Here is a 14,378-nt window from a genome sequence, read left to right on the forward strand (position 1 = left end):
AAGTTTGACATAAACTTCTCCTTCCTGCTAGTTTTTTGGGCTCTGGAAGATCTTCCAGCAAGCCGCTAGGTGCAAAGAAAAACAACCAAACCAAAACAACACCCTTAGCAGCGTTGATTCTCGCTTTAACGCTTTATTTGTTGTTTTTTTTTAGTGACTAGTGACCGGTCGAGGCCCTGAGGGCGAGGACTACAAGTCCCGGCATGCCGCGGGGCGCGGCGCATGCGCGCCGGGCCGGGCTTGAGTGGCAAGTTGTTTGTTCCAGCGAGCACCAGCTGCTCGGCACTCCGCGCTCCGCTGCTCCGCGCCCCGCCGGCCTCCCCGCCGCTCCAACTTTTGCACCCTCTGCTCCCTCATCCCCTGCTCCTGCCCCCGCAGCTGGGAAGGGACAGAGAGAAGCCAGGAGGGGAGGAAAAAAAAAATTAAAAAAAAAAAAAAAGAAAGAAGGCACCGACAATAACAGCCCCCCCCTCCCCCTCCCCATTCAAAAACACAACATAAACCCCAGGGATAGATGAACTACAAATGAGAAAGAGGAAAAGATGGAACTGCACATCCTAGAGCACAGGCTCAGAGTGGCCAGCATAGCCAAGGAGAGCATCCAGTTGTTTACCTATGGATTAATCAAACTTGCTTTCCTGTCCTCTAAGACGAGGTAGGTGCTGGGGATGGGGCAGCGCGGGGGAGGGGGGGTGTCCTCCCTGCGAGGGGACAGAGTGTCGGGGGCGCACCCTGGGTGCTGGCAGGGCACCCTCCTGCTCTCCCAGGGGTGAGTGGGGGGCATCTGCCTTGCGAGTGAGCAGGGCAACCTCCTAGAAAGGGGGTGGGTTGATGGTGCTCTCCCCCTTGGGGGGGGGGGGGAAATATATATATATATAAAGCAGGGTCCTGGGATGGAGGAATGGAGGACAGCCCTCCTTGCAAGGGGACAGCGTTGAGGTAGGGGTCACCCTCCTTGCTGCCGAGGGGCAGGGTGCTGGGGTGGGTGATGGCACCCTCCTCGCTGCTGCTGGGTCAGGGGGGACGCCCTCCTCGCCAGAGGACAGGCATTTTTGGGGAGGTGAAGAGAACACCTGCCTCTTCCCTACGCACACCCCATGCCGAGAGTGGGTTCTGGCGGTGAGGATGGTGGCTGGAGCTCGGGGTGCCCCGGGCAGCTTTGGGGATCCCCTGTGCACCTCCCGCCTGCCCGGGGATCAATGGGGCGCTGGGGGCCCGGCCGCAGGCTCGGGGCGCCCGCCGGACAACAAAGGCAGCGAGGAGCCCGAGCAGCAGCAGTGCTGCTGGTGGGCTTTTCCCCTCTCTCGCTCTCTCTTTTTTTTTGTTGGGTTTTGGTTTGTTTTGTTGTTTTTTATTCCCCCCCCATCCCCGGATTGTTGTTCCGTGCAGCCCTTACAAAAAGAGCGGGTCCTCCACGCGCGGGTTGGTTTAAAAGGTGCTTTTCCAGCGCTGCCAAACTGGGGGAGGACGAGGGGCGATGCATCCTTTGCACTTTAATATTGTGGTATTAAGGCACTTGGATTGTGATAGCTTTCGGGGAAAAGAAAAACATACTTGAAGGCACTGTTGAGAATCATTTTCTTTTTTTTATTTAGGGGGAGGAAAGAAAACACTGTGGCCAGTTTATTGGATATATATAAGGTGCTAGGCCTTTTGCACAAAACAACTTGAATTGCAATTGCAGATTCTTCTGTCTTCACTTAGTTTGTTGACTTCATGCTGTTCAGAAAGAGGAATGGGAATGTAAATAACACAATTCAAACTCTTCTTGTTTTTCCGGCCTGATAATTAGTATTTCAGTTTTCTCCCCACATTCTTTCTTGTATTAAGGTGGGAAATTTTCTTTGGCAGTAGGAAAATAATGAATAGATATTTAATATAAAAGCAAATTAATTTGTTTTATTTCAAACTGTAATTCAGTGCTCTCTGTTAAAATGCTTACAGATGAATGGACCCATTTGTGGTGTAATTTGATTACAGCCCTTTATCTTAAACTTCATGCCTTGAAATTTCACTCTGATTTGGCTTTCCACTAACATTGTTTGCAATGTAAACTATATCAGCACCTTGTTTACTGCTGTCCCTGAATACTCCACAGGGCATTAAAGGGTCCTCACTCTTAAGCTTCTAGTTTTATGTGTTGTTTCATTGTAATTGAAAGTTGCTGCTGATTTTTTGAAGGTCTTGTTGCTTCCTCTCCTCTCCCATGCTTAAAATGTCACTCTTACTGTCAACAATGAAGTCTTTAATCTGTCACTCTTAATGCATAGACTGGAGTTTTGTGCGGCTTTTTCTGTTTGTTTGGGATTATTAATTTTTTTAAATTATTTTTTAAACTTCAGGGATGGTCATGTTGTCTTTTTGTTTCACATTACATTTCACAATTTCAATGTTAGAGAGCTGTGAAAGGGTCAGGGCAGTAAGATAACCCCTCTGGGGTTTGATGCCTTGTCCAGCATTTGGATGCAGCACCTGACAGTTTTGTATTGTCTCTGATTGCTGTGTTGTCTTTTAACATATACACCCTGAGTATCAATCTTTCCTTACCTTCCATGAAATCTCACTGATCAGGAACAACAAATGTTTGTGGAAGGATTTGTTGGCATGGGAAACTTCTCTTTATTTCCCTTTTGTTAATTAGTTATTTTTGCAGGGATATAGAGATGCAGGGGAAGCTTGTTTGTGTCATTCTTGAGACAGCACTGAAACTCTTTCTCTTGAGTGCTTTTACATGCCCTATGGCAAACAAGGTCCCTGCCCCATGGATCTTCTCTGATCAACATCATGTGTATAAGAAAGATGAGGGTCTCTGGGAGATGTAACTCTGTAGATTTACGACCCCACTGTTTTGCTTTCCTCCTCCTTTAAGAAGTGAATAAGCTCAAAAGTCAACAGCTTTTTATAGGGGTGCAAGACAAATCTATCCCAAACACCCCATGGGCAAAGAACCCCTCAGGGGAATGAAAGAGGGAGGTGTTTCACACCCCTGCTAATCTTTTCTGAAGAGATAGCAAAGACAACAGTTACTACGTCACCTACATTTTTCCCAGTGAGACTTTAAACAGAGTTTTACTCGTGCTGCAAGGCTGCCAGTAAGAAATAATGATTTGTAGGACAGATGTGATCCAAAGGGGTAACAATGACATCATCAATATTCTTACGTTAGTCATGCAAAAAACCAGGGTTTTTACATAGCGTCCTGTGATTTGGAGGGTCTCTTTCATGTTGTCATACATCGGGGAAAAGGGCTGGAACAGTTTTTGGTTTTTTTTTAATCTTGCACTTTTTTTTAATCCCCTTGGGAAGGAAAAGTAACAAATCTCCCTTTTTGTTTGGCCTTTTGCCACTCTCTCACACTCTTGCCCTTGTTCATGACACAAGTGTTTTAATTTAGCTTCTGTTACAATAGCAATATTTTCTGGTACAGAGAACAGCAGTTTTGAGGCTATTCTGATGGCCAGAAGCAAGACAGCAGCTAACATGGTGAAAAGGTGAGACCAGTAGTGAATTAAAGAGTGGGCTGAACTGGGCTAGAAGAAAAATACTCTTAATCATAACTTTAAGTTAGGCATGAGATATTTTATGCACAGTTGCATTAAGAGAGGTCATCTAGGAATAAATAATAGTGGAACTGCTAAGCAGTTACACTAGGGACTGTGCTCCTGGTGTTCTGCTTTTGTCAGTGCAGGCCTACTGATTCCAGCAGGCTCTGCCAGGCACCCCAGTGGAGGAGTGATCCATGTCTTTTTTAGTGGCATGCTGAAGATTTGCATGTGCCTAATGTTTTTGCTGTTGCTGTCATCACCATTCTGGTGGTTTTTTGATTGTGTTGGTTAGGGCATGGTGCTAATAGCACCAGGGTTGGGGATTCAGCCCTCATACTAGCCATGCACCTAAGAGTGGGATTCAGTAATCTTTGTGAGTCTCTTCCAGCTCAGCATATTGTGTCTGTGTGTCTGGCTTGAATATTCCTTGGTGCCGATGATTCTCACCTGTTCAGAAGCTGTGCAGTGTGTTGATGCATGTTAATATAACAACGGTGTGTGGCTTCATCATTGCATTATTTTTCTTTTATATACGCCTCTGTAAATGGTAGCTCTGTGGGGCAGAGAACTGTGCTCATCTGAAAAACTGCCTTCATCTCCCTGTGCTGCAAAATGAGCAGCTTCCCTCACACCAAAGTGTCTCTGCTTCCTTGGTTAAACTGTCTCATGCTGCTGGGAGAGGTGCCACAAGTAACCTGCTTGAGGACTTGATACAAATACTGTTTTGCTACATTACTGTCTTGATTTTTTTTTTTTCCCTAATTTCAAAATACTTTATAACTGCATCCAACAAGGAAAAGTGCCAGATTCTGCACCTGGCCCGTGCAGCCCTGGCTGTGTGTACAGACTGGGGAAGGAGATGCTGGAAAGCAGCACCCCAGAAAGGGACCTGGGGGTCCTGGTTGGTGGCCAGGGGAGTCAGAGCCAGCAGGGACATCCCTGTCCTGGGGCTCCAGGCCAGCATTGCCCGTGGGGCCATCAGGATTGTCCTGCTCTGCCCTGGGGCGGCCTCACCTCAGAGCTGGGGCAGGTTTGGGCACCACAGTGTGAGGAGGAGATTGAGCTGCTGGAGAGAGGCCAGAGGAGGCCACGAGGACAGGGCAGGGCTTGAGGGGAAGCTGTGAGGAGCTGCTGAGGGCTCTGGCTCTGCTCAGCTGGAGAAGAGGAGGCTGAGGGGGACTCATGGCAGTCTGCAGCTCCCTGGGGAGGGGACGAGGAGGGGCAGGCACCGATCTCTGCTTTGTGTGACAGCGATGGCACCTGAGGGAATGGCCTGAAGCTGTGTCAGGGAGGTTAAGGTTGGATGTTAGAAATGGGTTCTTCTTTCCCCAGGGGCTGGCTGGGCACTGAACAGGCTCTCCAGGGCAGTGGTCACAGCACCAAGGCTGGCAGAGCTCAGGGAGTGTTTGGACAGTACTCAGGCACATGGTGTGACTCTTAGGGATGGTCTGTGCTGGGCCAGAGGTTGGACTCAGTGATCCTTGTGGGTCTCTTCAGACTCAGCATGTTCTGTGATTCCTTTTAGTGCATAGGAGTTAAATCCGAATGGAGGACAGTCTGGGATAATGCATGCATTGAGCCACCAGCACATGCAATAGATAGCAGGAAAGTGAGCCTAGCCTTGTCTTTGGAGAGTATATAAAAATATATGGAGAGTCCAGGAAAATAAAGTGGGATCAGGGTTATTCCAAGCATCGGGTCTATGTCATGTAGTTAGCCTGATTTCTGGCTAATGCTTTAGTAGACTCCTGAACATCTGGTGTCAATGCTAGCAAGTTATCTTTCCTGTCTCTTCCAGTACTAATATAAAGATTTGGTGGTAAGCAGTGAAGTGGTTGAGGGAGAAAGGTATTATTTAAATTGTAAAGCTATTAAATTATAAATAGAATAAAGTTGAGCAGTTAGTTTGCTCACAGGGCTGGGTGTTTAAATGACCTAATTGTAGGTCATGTGTCTAGCATCACGAATTTTAAAATCTCTGGGAGTTTTTTGATATTCTTTGGTTTGAGATGGTCATTATTTCTGAATGCTGGAAAAAATTCTGCATGTGTAAAGGATGAGACCTTAATCACCTGAAATGTTTAAATGCAGCCATTCCAAAAGCATCTGTCACTCTGAGTTCTTTTTCAAGATGGTCCAGTTTATGTATATTGATGACTTGACACAGAATTACAGACACTTTGCAAGCTTACAGGTTTGGTACCATACACAGATAGCTGTCCATGTGAACGAGATAATTCCCAGAGAAGCTAGATGGGATGTAGTGATCCCACTACAGTGGGATGCTTGGAGGCAGAAGGTATTCTTAGTGTGGAGAGGTCCTTAAAAATACTCATTCCAATAAAAATATAGTGAGAAGTGAATTGCGATAAGATGTACAGAATAAGTTGGATTTTCTTTAGGTTTTGAGTAAAAAATAAAACTAGGTTTGTTGTCTTTAAGTTTGTGGTGGTATTTTTGGTAATCTGTCCATTCTGCATATTAATAATTGACACCTCTACTTACGAATCGTGTGCTGTTGCTATTAATGTAAGTGTTTCTCATTCCCTGACCACTTGTTTACTGTATAGGTGTCCTGAAATTGGAGATACTGTTACAAAAAGTCTATTTTGGACTTCGGAATATAATAGGACACACAAGTGCTTAAAATGTATCCATGCATCATTTGAGGACACTGAGATCAGCAGTCTGTTTCCTTTGGTATGAACTCAGACAAACACATGTTGTTTATGCCCTTATATGAGAAACAGACCGGCTTGCAACACTGGATGATTATCTGGCAAAGGCAAGTTACTCCTATCATTAAAACCTTTTTTTTTTTGTCTCTCATGGCTTCTGCCATCCTGTGCATCCTAGGAAGACCACTGAGTAAAGGCTTTTGCCAGTTATAAGATCATATCTGCTCATCTAAAACATGTTGCTCATGTTTCCTTTTGTTGTGGCAAAAACTCCCAAATGCCTTGAATATTTTATTTTCTGGGTGTGTGTATATGTGTGTGATATCTGAGGTGTGGGGACTTCTTTTTCAGTGTGATTTGGTGACCATCTGTTACAGAAGGAGTGAGTGCTGATGTCCAGACACCACAGGAGGCTGCTGTGATGGGAAGGCTCATGGCTAAAGCTGCCTGCCTGCCCTTCCCCAGAGCACTCTGCTGCCCTGTTTGTGTCACCGTGGGCATTTATGGTGCTGAACTTGCTGGTGGATATTCAGGATGAGTAGAATTAGTGAGAATCAGCTAACTGAGTAGGTGGAGAGAGCAGAATTTACTTGTTTGGGCTAAGGAAGTATATAAGCTCTTTAATTGTGAGTGTCATCAGTTTGTGTTCAAGACTGCTGGGTGTTTCAGCTGCTGCTGGGCTATGAGAGCATTGTGCAGTGTTTAAACATGTTAAACCTTGGAAGGAACAGGTTTCCTTCCTGATGGTCTCTTACTGTTTATCTACAAATGTTTTTTTTCCCTTTATTTTCTGCTTCTGGCACATGGCTTACCAGTGGGGCATTGCTTGATTTTCTCTTTCTTTGCCTGGCAGTTCTATCATGCAGTCAGTCCTCAACCTACCATGTGGTCCCATCAGGCTGAGGCTGATGCCAAGTCAGAAACTGACAGGAGTGCTTAGAAACGAAATGAGATTCAAAAGGTGTAATGGAAGTACTAGATCAAACCTACAGTGTAATGCTGGGCAGCACTATGTGCTGGAGAAATGTTGATTTAGATATTGTACTTTTAAGATAAATAGATATTTGCCTATAGTTTGTCATGGGATAGTTGTTTATCCTTATTTTCCATGTTTCAGTTCATTGGGAAAGCTGTCACATAGATGAGATGCATCACCTGTGGGTAAGGTACAAGATCAGTTATGTAAAAGAAACAGCAATGGTGCACACTCATGTTGAGCTGAGAAATAGAAAAGTGCAAAAAATCCTCCTCTTTTGCCATGTAACTCATTAAAGATCCCCTCAGATGAATGGTTTTCTATTACTCTGAGGTGAAAGTCAGTATTTAAATTAAAAATGTGGCTTTTATCAGTTAAATAGCTCTTCCTGCAAGCTGGTACTGGTGTGCTTCAGCAGTAGAGCCAGTGCAGGTCTGTTATGGGATAGTATAAATATTGTGCATTCATCATCTAGAAGTAACAGCTGAAGTCTTCATTAACACAATAGTTTGAATTCACAGTCTACCCCTCTACTGAATTATAACTTAAATTAAGCTCCATTTGATATCTGAATTCTTTGACAATGCCTTGGTCATTCTCTATAAGCATGTCTTTCCTTTGTTGTTTTGTTTTTTTAAATTCTGTTTAGCACACCACCTCATTTATCCAACACACATCTTATTAGTCATCCTGCATGTTAGAGTTTTAATATATTTGGATAAAGGCTCCAATTTCTTTTCTCACGAGAAACAGTTATGGGTTTGTTCTTTTGTTTACTTCCAACTCAAGAGTAAACTCCAGCTCTCATCTGCTGGTAACTGAAGGCTGGTAAAGGAAGAATTAGCCAACAGGAATGTGAGGAAATATCTCCATTCATTATAGTTCAGAATCAGCAGAGTAAAGCCCCTAAGCTGCTGTTAGCATTTCAAAGTAAAAAGATCTCTTCTCCCCACCCTCAACTCAGCTGAGTTTTGTCTAGATAAGATATATTTGTTAAGAAAGAAAAAAACAGGCAAAAATCTTCTATTATGCCACAAAAGAAATGAAGATTGATTAAGCCAGTTCCATGACTATACAAGCCCTTGTTAGTCCCAGATGTACTACACAAAGTTTTACTGTGCTGATCATTGAAATAGAGCATCTGATCTGATTTTTGTGGTCTGATATAGAATAAACATTATGTACTGGTTATTAATGTTTTCTTTTCACATCCAAAGAAATGCAGTGAATGCCTAAACTTTCTCACCAACCAGAACAACCTTACTTTGGTCTGTTAAATGTGGCTTAGTAGAGATTAAACTAAAAAGCCTACTTCTGATCTGTAGCCTGCTTTAGGAAGCTCCCAGCAGTAATACCAGAGGTACCAGATCTCCCAGCAGATACCAGAGCTGCTGTTTAGCACAGGGTTGGCACGTAGAAGAGAGAAGTGGCAAGTTTGCTTGGTGGCAGAAAACCATTTATTTGGGGAATCTCTGAGGTATGCTTTTGTGGGGATGCCTGGGTAGGCAAAGGGATTTTTTCAAAATTTTGTGGTCCAGTTATTGTTTGGTAATGTGATGGAATAAATGTTTTTAAGATACTTGTGCTACTTATTGGCCAGTAACTGTAGAGAGATGTAGGCTGTTATTGATGGTAAGCTGTCCTTGACCCAAATTTTTTCAAAACAAATTGTTTACAAAGTAGAAACCAAACCCTCTCAGGAGTGTGAATGTACGTTTGACTGAGATGTAACTGTAAAGGAGAAGTTCATCCTCTTTTCCTGTGAAGTTTTAGTGTTCTTATTATAGAGGATACTAGAGGTGGCATAAGATCTGCCTATTTAGGAGCAAAATGCAACCTTTAAGTCTTGTGCAAAGTATTCAAATAGATGAATTTAAAAAGTTGATACTGGGGGAATTTCCGAACCTGAGAGGGGAAAATTTACATGTTTTGACATGGGTGGAACAGTTAAAAATGTATGTGTGATTTTCCCTGACTTTTTCTGTTCAGACTTTTTAAGAAAGTTACGTGAAGAGAACCTGGGTAATGATATGCACTGGTTTTAGCAATATCTGAATATTTATCCTAGTTCTGTGGTTAAAAGATCAGTATTCAGCCCTTTCTTATGCCATGCATGTTTTTACAGGGTGAGTTGGTGGACGTTGATAAGTCTGAGACCTTGACTGAAATGGCCCATGTTAATCTTGCTTAACATTTGTCGTTTTTATTTCTTTTCCTAAAGAAAGACTGACTCTTTTCCCTTGATAACCTTTAAGGCACCCACTTGCAAATAAATGTAGTCTTGGCAGGAAGAAAAAAGGTAGCTCTTAATATTGAGAAGGATATGCTCTGCATGCATCTAAGCAACTGTACACATTTACATAGATTTACTTAGGCTTTATTTTTGTGCTTTTTTGAACATGATGGATGACTTATCATGATTAGTCTTTCAGTTGTGATCTTTTTCAAGCTGCTTTTGGGTGGAAATCAGAGTTTGTAACATTGAAAGCAAATATTTTCATTTGCTCTTTTACTACATGGTATTCTATGTATTAAGTATTTAGGAAAAAAAAAATCTCAGCTTATTTTGTGTTTATAACTAAGCAGTGTAACATGACCTGTACTAAACAAATGAAGCCAGTGGTGACTTGAGACTCTGCTTGGCAGGAGCTGGGAGGTCTCAGCCTTCCACACCTACCTCTTATTTGCAGACTGGAAGAAGAAAACCAAGTTTACTTGCCTTTTCAGTTCCTACTTTGTTCCCCAACCTGGAATTAACAAGTGATCATTTTGAACAAAACTGAGTAATTTGAAATGAGAAAAATATTCACCCATCTTGTGGAAGATAATATGTTATCAGAATCTACTGTATTGCATAAGTGGACTGGTCACAGTGGCTTCCTCACAGTGACTTCTCCTCAGCTGACTTGTTTAATTTGCTTTGGAGTAGCAAGCATATTTTGATAAATGTTTAAATTATCTCACACCTAAGATAATATTGTCTCTGCAAAAAGTTTTGGATTTCAGGTATCTTTATATCAGATGAACTAATGTTAAAATAAAATTATGCTCTTAATTGTTTTCATATTCAAAGTACTTGGTTGCAGAAGGGTGATGTTAGAATTGGGCTTTCACTGCTGTGGGGATAGATTTCAGGCAATTTATGATATACTGAGATGATGTGTTGTGAGTTGCATGTTATTACCCATTTGGCATTTTTGTAAGCCAAGCAGAGTTTTGTTGTGTGCAGTTTGTTTGCATCTGCTGAGCCAGCGAGGTGTGAAACCACTCACTTGTGGCTCAGTCTCTTTGAGCTTCCTGCAGGTGAATCTAGTTAGTGAATGGTTTTCTGCTGTGAGTGGTGGGACTATGTGCTTTGCAAAATTCCATCTCACAAATTGACAGAGATTGTGTTTGTTAAGAGATTTTTCTTCAGGTAAAATGCCAGCAATGTAGAGTGTTTATAGCATTTTTTTTTTTTTTTTTGGCAAACAAAATCAATGCTTCATTATGGAAAATAAAATGGATGAAGTTACCTGCATTGCAGACAAGGTACAGATGTGCAGAACAACTGGAATCCTAGGGAACAGATCATCATTTTTAACACAGGTTTTGTTTTTCACTGATTGTTTTCTTGTCAGTCCTCCTGGCATATGGTGTAACAATATTTTGAAGACTGCCAGAAGCTACTTTGCTATACCAGTTTGATGCTGGCTAAACACAGAAAAGTAAGCAAGAATTTGGTTTGACCAGAGCAGGCTTTATGGTTTAATGGGGAGAAAGATGAAGGGAAGTGATAAAGGCCAGAGCTGGTCTTGTGAATGAGCATGGATGGTTCATGACTGCCTGGGAGCCTCATGTGGAACTAAGGGTTAATGCAACAGTGGAGCCTCAAGCTTTTTGTGCAGTTTTCAGTCCAAGACTGGTACATTATCACAAACCTAGAAAATATAAAATTGTAACAGAATGGGTGAGGTTAAGAAGGATCTCTAAAGATCAGGTAGCCCAACCCCCCAGCTCAAGGCAGAGGCTGTTCAAGCAGCTTGCTCAGGGTTTTGTCCGTTGGGATGTTGTGTTTAAAGCCATGGATGGAGCTTTGCTCTCTGCTGTGTTAACATGTTATTGACCAAATTCACATTCTAATGCTTTGCTCCATTTGGCAATACTGGCCACACAGCATTATAATGTGGGATTGAATGCCTCGTCTCAGCACGACAAAGTGTTTTTGAAACTTTAAAATGAAACTGTGTAACCTCTTGGTTATGGAGAGAACTGTTGGTGTGAATGAGACTTATTTACTGCAATAGTTCATTGGTCCTTTGTGCTGCTTTGTGAGCATTTCAGGTGGCACTGCTTATTGCCTTTAAACTGTGAAAAACTAGCTGAAACAAAGTAGATGCCAAAAAATTCCATAGCTTTGTATGAGCAAAGCTTGCCTTGGGAAAGGGCATGTACTCACTTCTGTGCTGGTGCAGAAAACTTAATTACAGTTCGTAATGATGTTGGATAGATGTACAAGGCTAATGAGCTACTTCTACCCAAGCCCTCTACATAGGTGTTTCATTTGTGTCCTTGACCTAAGTAAGGCTTCATGTCATTCGAATGACAAGAAGCCCAAATGTGACTTAGTTTGACTTTAATGCAGTATTGTGTGCTGCATGCCCTGCAGTAAATGTTGTGCTTTGGTTATTGTGCAGTTTCTGCAATTCCACTGTAAGAGTGGCCATGTGATGGAGCCTGACTGTAGGGAAGTGTTTTCTCTGTACTCCTCCTGTTGGTATCAAGTTACTCCAAGCATTTCTGAGTGGTTCTTACAATTCCTGTACATACAGTCATGCTGTTGGCTTTATGCTTTCCCACATTACCCATCCCAGTGCTGTATTCCAGGGACTGCTGAGGTTTGATCCCAGGACAAGTGCTCTGTATCTGCATATAGGGAAAGCCTCATGTCTGAGGAAGGGTAAGTTTATAAGGCAAGGGTTTGCATGGAATCACTGAGCTATCCCCTGGTAGCTCTTATGCTGTGACAGGCCAGAAATACTTCCTGTTTGCACAGGAGTGTGCAATCAGGCCAGAATGATAAATGTAAATTTATGTGTTCTGTACCCATTTGAATGGCTTTGTTCATTCAGATGGTGCTTGAATTGTAATTTTAGGCAATGATTTAAATATGAAGTAGTCCTGAAACAATACAGTTGCCTATTGGCATTTAATGATCTTGTGATGCAGTGTATTTTGAATGGATATCTCATTATAAAGGTGATAACGACCTAACTATTGTTGGCAGGAAAAAAAAAAAAACCAAAGTCAGACATGCTAAATAATATGTGCATGTATAAGTTATATGCTTCATGTAAAATTTGTGTCCGAGATGTCCATGAGCATACGTTTGAAATTAATTTTCTTCTATGTTTATAGAAGCATCGAGGCTTAAAACTGGCACATAATTGGCTGTTAATCCATTTTTTATAGCCTTCCACGGCAAGTTACTGCTGTTTATCTCTTTTTGAGATTTCCTACTACCATAACCATGTGCTTTTCATAGAGATGAGTGGATGGCCACACTACATAAAATCTATCATAAAGATAGGAGCTATCTTTAGATGCAGTCTCTATTGGCTGGATAACTTAGAGTGTACTTGGAGCTCATAGCAAAGCAGTTGATGAAATTCCTGTCCCTGATTCAACAGTTTCCATCTCCAGTGGTTTGGAAGTTCCTGTTAACTTGTTGTGTGTGTGTTCCAAGTTCAGGAGAGGAAAAAACTCCAAAACATCAGACCCCCTCCACTTTGAAGCCACCTCACTTTGTTTATGTTTATGGTACAGACTCACAGCTGGAGTAGTGTGGCTATGGGCTGGTTAATTCAGAGTTGGGGTGGAAATGACTCACTTGTTAACCTTTCTTTACTCAGGAGAATGAATGGTCAGATGATTAGATCTTGTAGGGAGAAAAACTATTTATTTATATGGGTATAAGGTGTGTGACTAGCAATGGTGTTAACCTTTCTTCAAAACTATAGGGGAGGCTTTATATGTATGTGTTACTAGTATCCCACATTGAATATTACATTTTCTCACTTTGTGGTTTTACAGTAATCATTTTTCCCTTTCACTTGGGTTTGAAAATATTCAGTGACAGAACGTTTCCTGGATTCAAAATAGACTGGTACGCTTACTTTTTCCTAGGCCTACTAAATCATACTCCTGTTTATATATTCCTTGCAGGATCAACACATCAGAAAAGGACAATGACAGAATTTCATGTGTTCCTTAAATGAGCCTTACATAAAACAAAGTTTAAAATTAATTAGGACTTACCTTTTAAGCACTTGTCAAATCTTCTCATTGTCAGGTTTTCTTCCCACTAAATGTTCACTTTATATCAAATCAATGTGAGGTGCATGATAACAATTTCAGAATCACCCAAGTCCCATTAAAAAAAACAAGCACTTGGGTACCCCAAGGCACATTGGAAGCCAGCAGGGCTTGGACTCCAGAATGGCTCTTGCTGTTCGAGGAGGAGATGCTTAAGGGCTTTAAAAAATTTGCCTCCTGTTCAGACTAGCTGGTAACATTCAGGACAGGAGTAAATTAAAAATGCACCAAAGGGAAGGAAAGGCTTAGTGTGGCTGTTCATGTGGGCAAGAGTGAAGATACACTTCTGAGAATTACTACAGAGGATCCAAAATGGGGATCTCTGTTCTTCTGTCTTTTCATAGCCAGGTGGGCTGGGGGCTGGCTTCACTCCATGTCTCCAGCAGCATCTGGCCTCTGTGCTGCCTCAGCAGTGCTCCCCTGCTCACAGCATGTGCTGGCTGCACCTCTGGGAGCTGGGCAGAGGCTGCTGCCTTGCTTTGCAGAGGGGGAAACTGAGGCACATAGGAAGGTGAGTGCCTTCCCCATCTCACTCAGCAGGGCTGCAGTAGCGCCTTGCTCTTGTTTTCCATGTCCTGCAGAGTCTTCACCGCTAGGACTGCCCCTTTCTAGTAGGACTTGTTTTCAGTCCATGTGTGTATTAGCCACTTTGAAGTCCTTGTCATGCAGCTTCTGCTTTCTTTTGTATTTTTTTCTTCCCAGTTTTGGTAGGCTCATTAATGGAGGTGTTCTCTGTTGTCTCTCCTTGTGCCTTGAAAGAGCAATGTGAGTTGGAAGATTTCCATACGAACTTCCAGTAGTAACAGCAGTCTTCCTTAAACTCAC

At 42.5% G+C, this 14,378-nt stretch overlaps 1 protein-coding gene across 2 annotated transcripts in view; it reads left to right on the forward strand.

Annotated features, from left to right (window-relative positions):
- Positions 1–211: 211 nt before the first annotated feature.
- CASTOR2 (cytosolic arginine sensor for mTORC1 subunit 2) overlaps positions 212–14,378 on the forward strand; it is a 126,338-nt gene continuing 112,171 nt past the window's right edge. For both annotated transcript variants that reach the window (XR_012051473.1, XM_030288100.4), the window contains exon 1: positions 212–655. Coding sequence is in view for 1 of the 2 variants with exons in the window: in XM_030288100.4 (XP_030143960.1) it covers positions 543–655 (113 nt within the window). In the remaining variant the exon portion in view is untranslated. The remainder of the gene's footprint in view (positions 656–14,378) is intronic.

Source organism: Taeniopygia guttata, chromosome 19 (assembly GCF_048771995.1).
Source record: "Taeniopygia guttata chromosome 19, bTaeGut7.mat, whole genome shotgun sequence".
Classification (NCBI taxonomy): Eukaryota; Metazoa; Chordata; class Aves; order Passeriformes; family Estrildidae; genus Taeniopygia; species Taeniopygia guttata.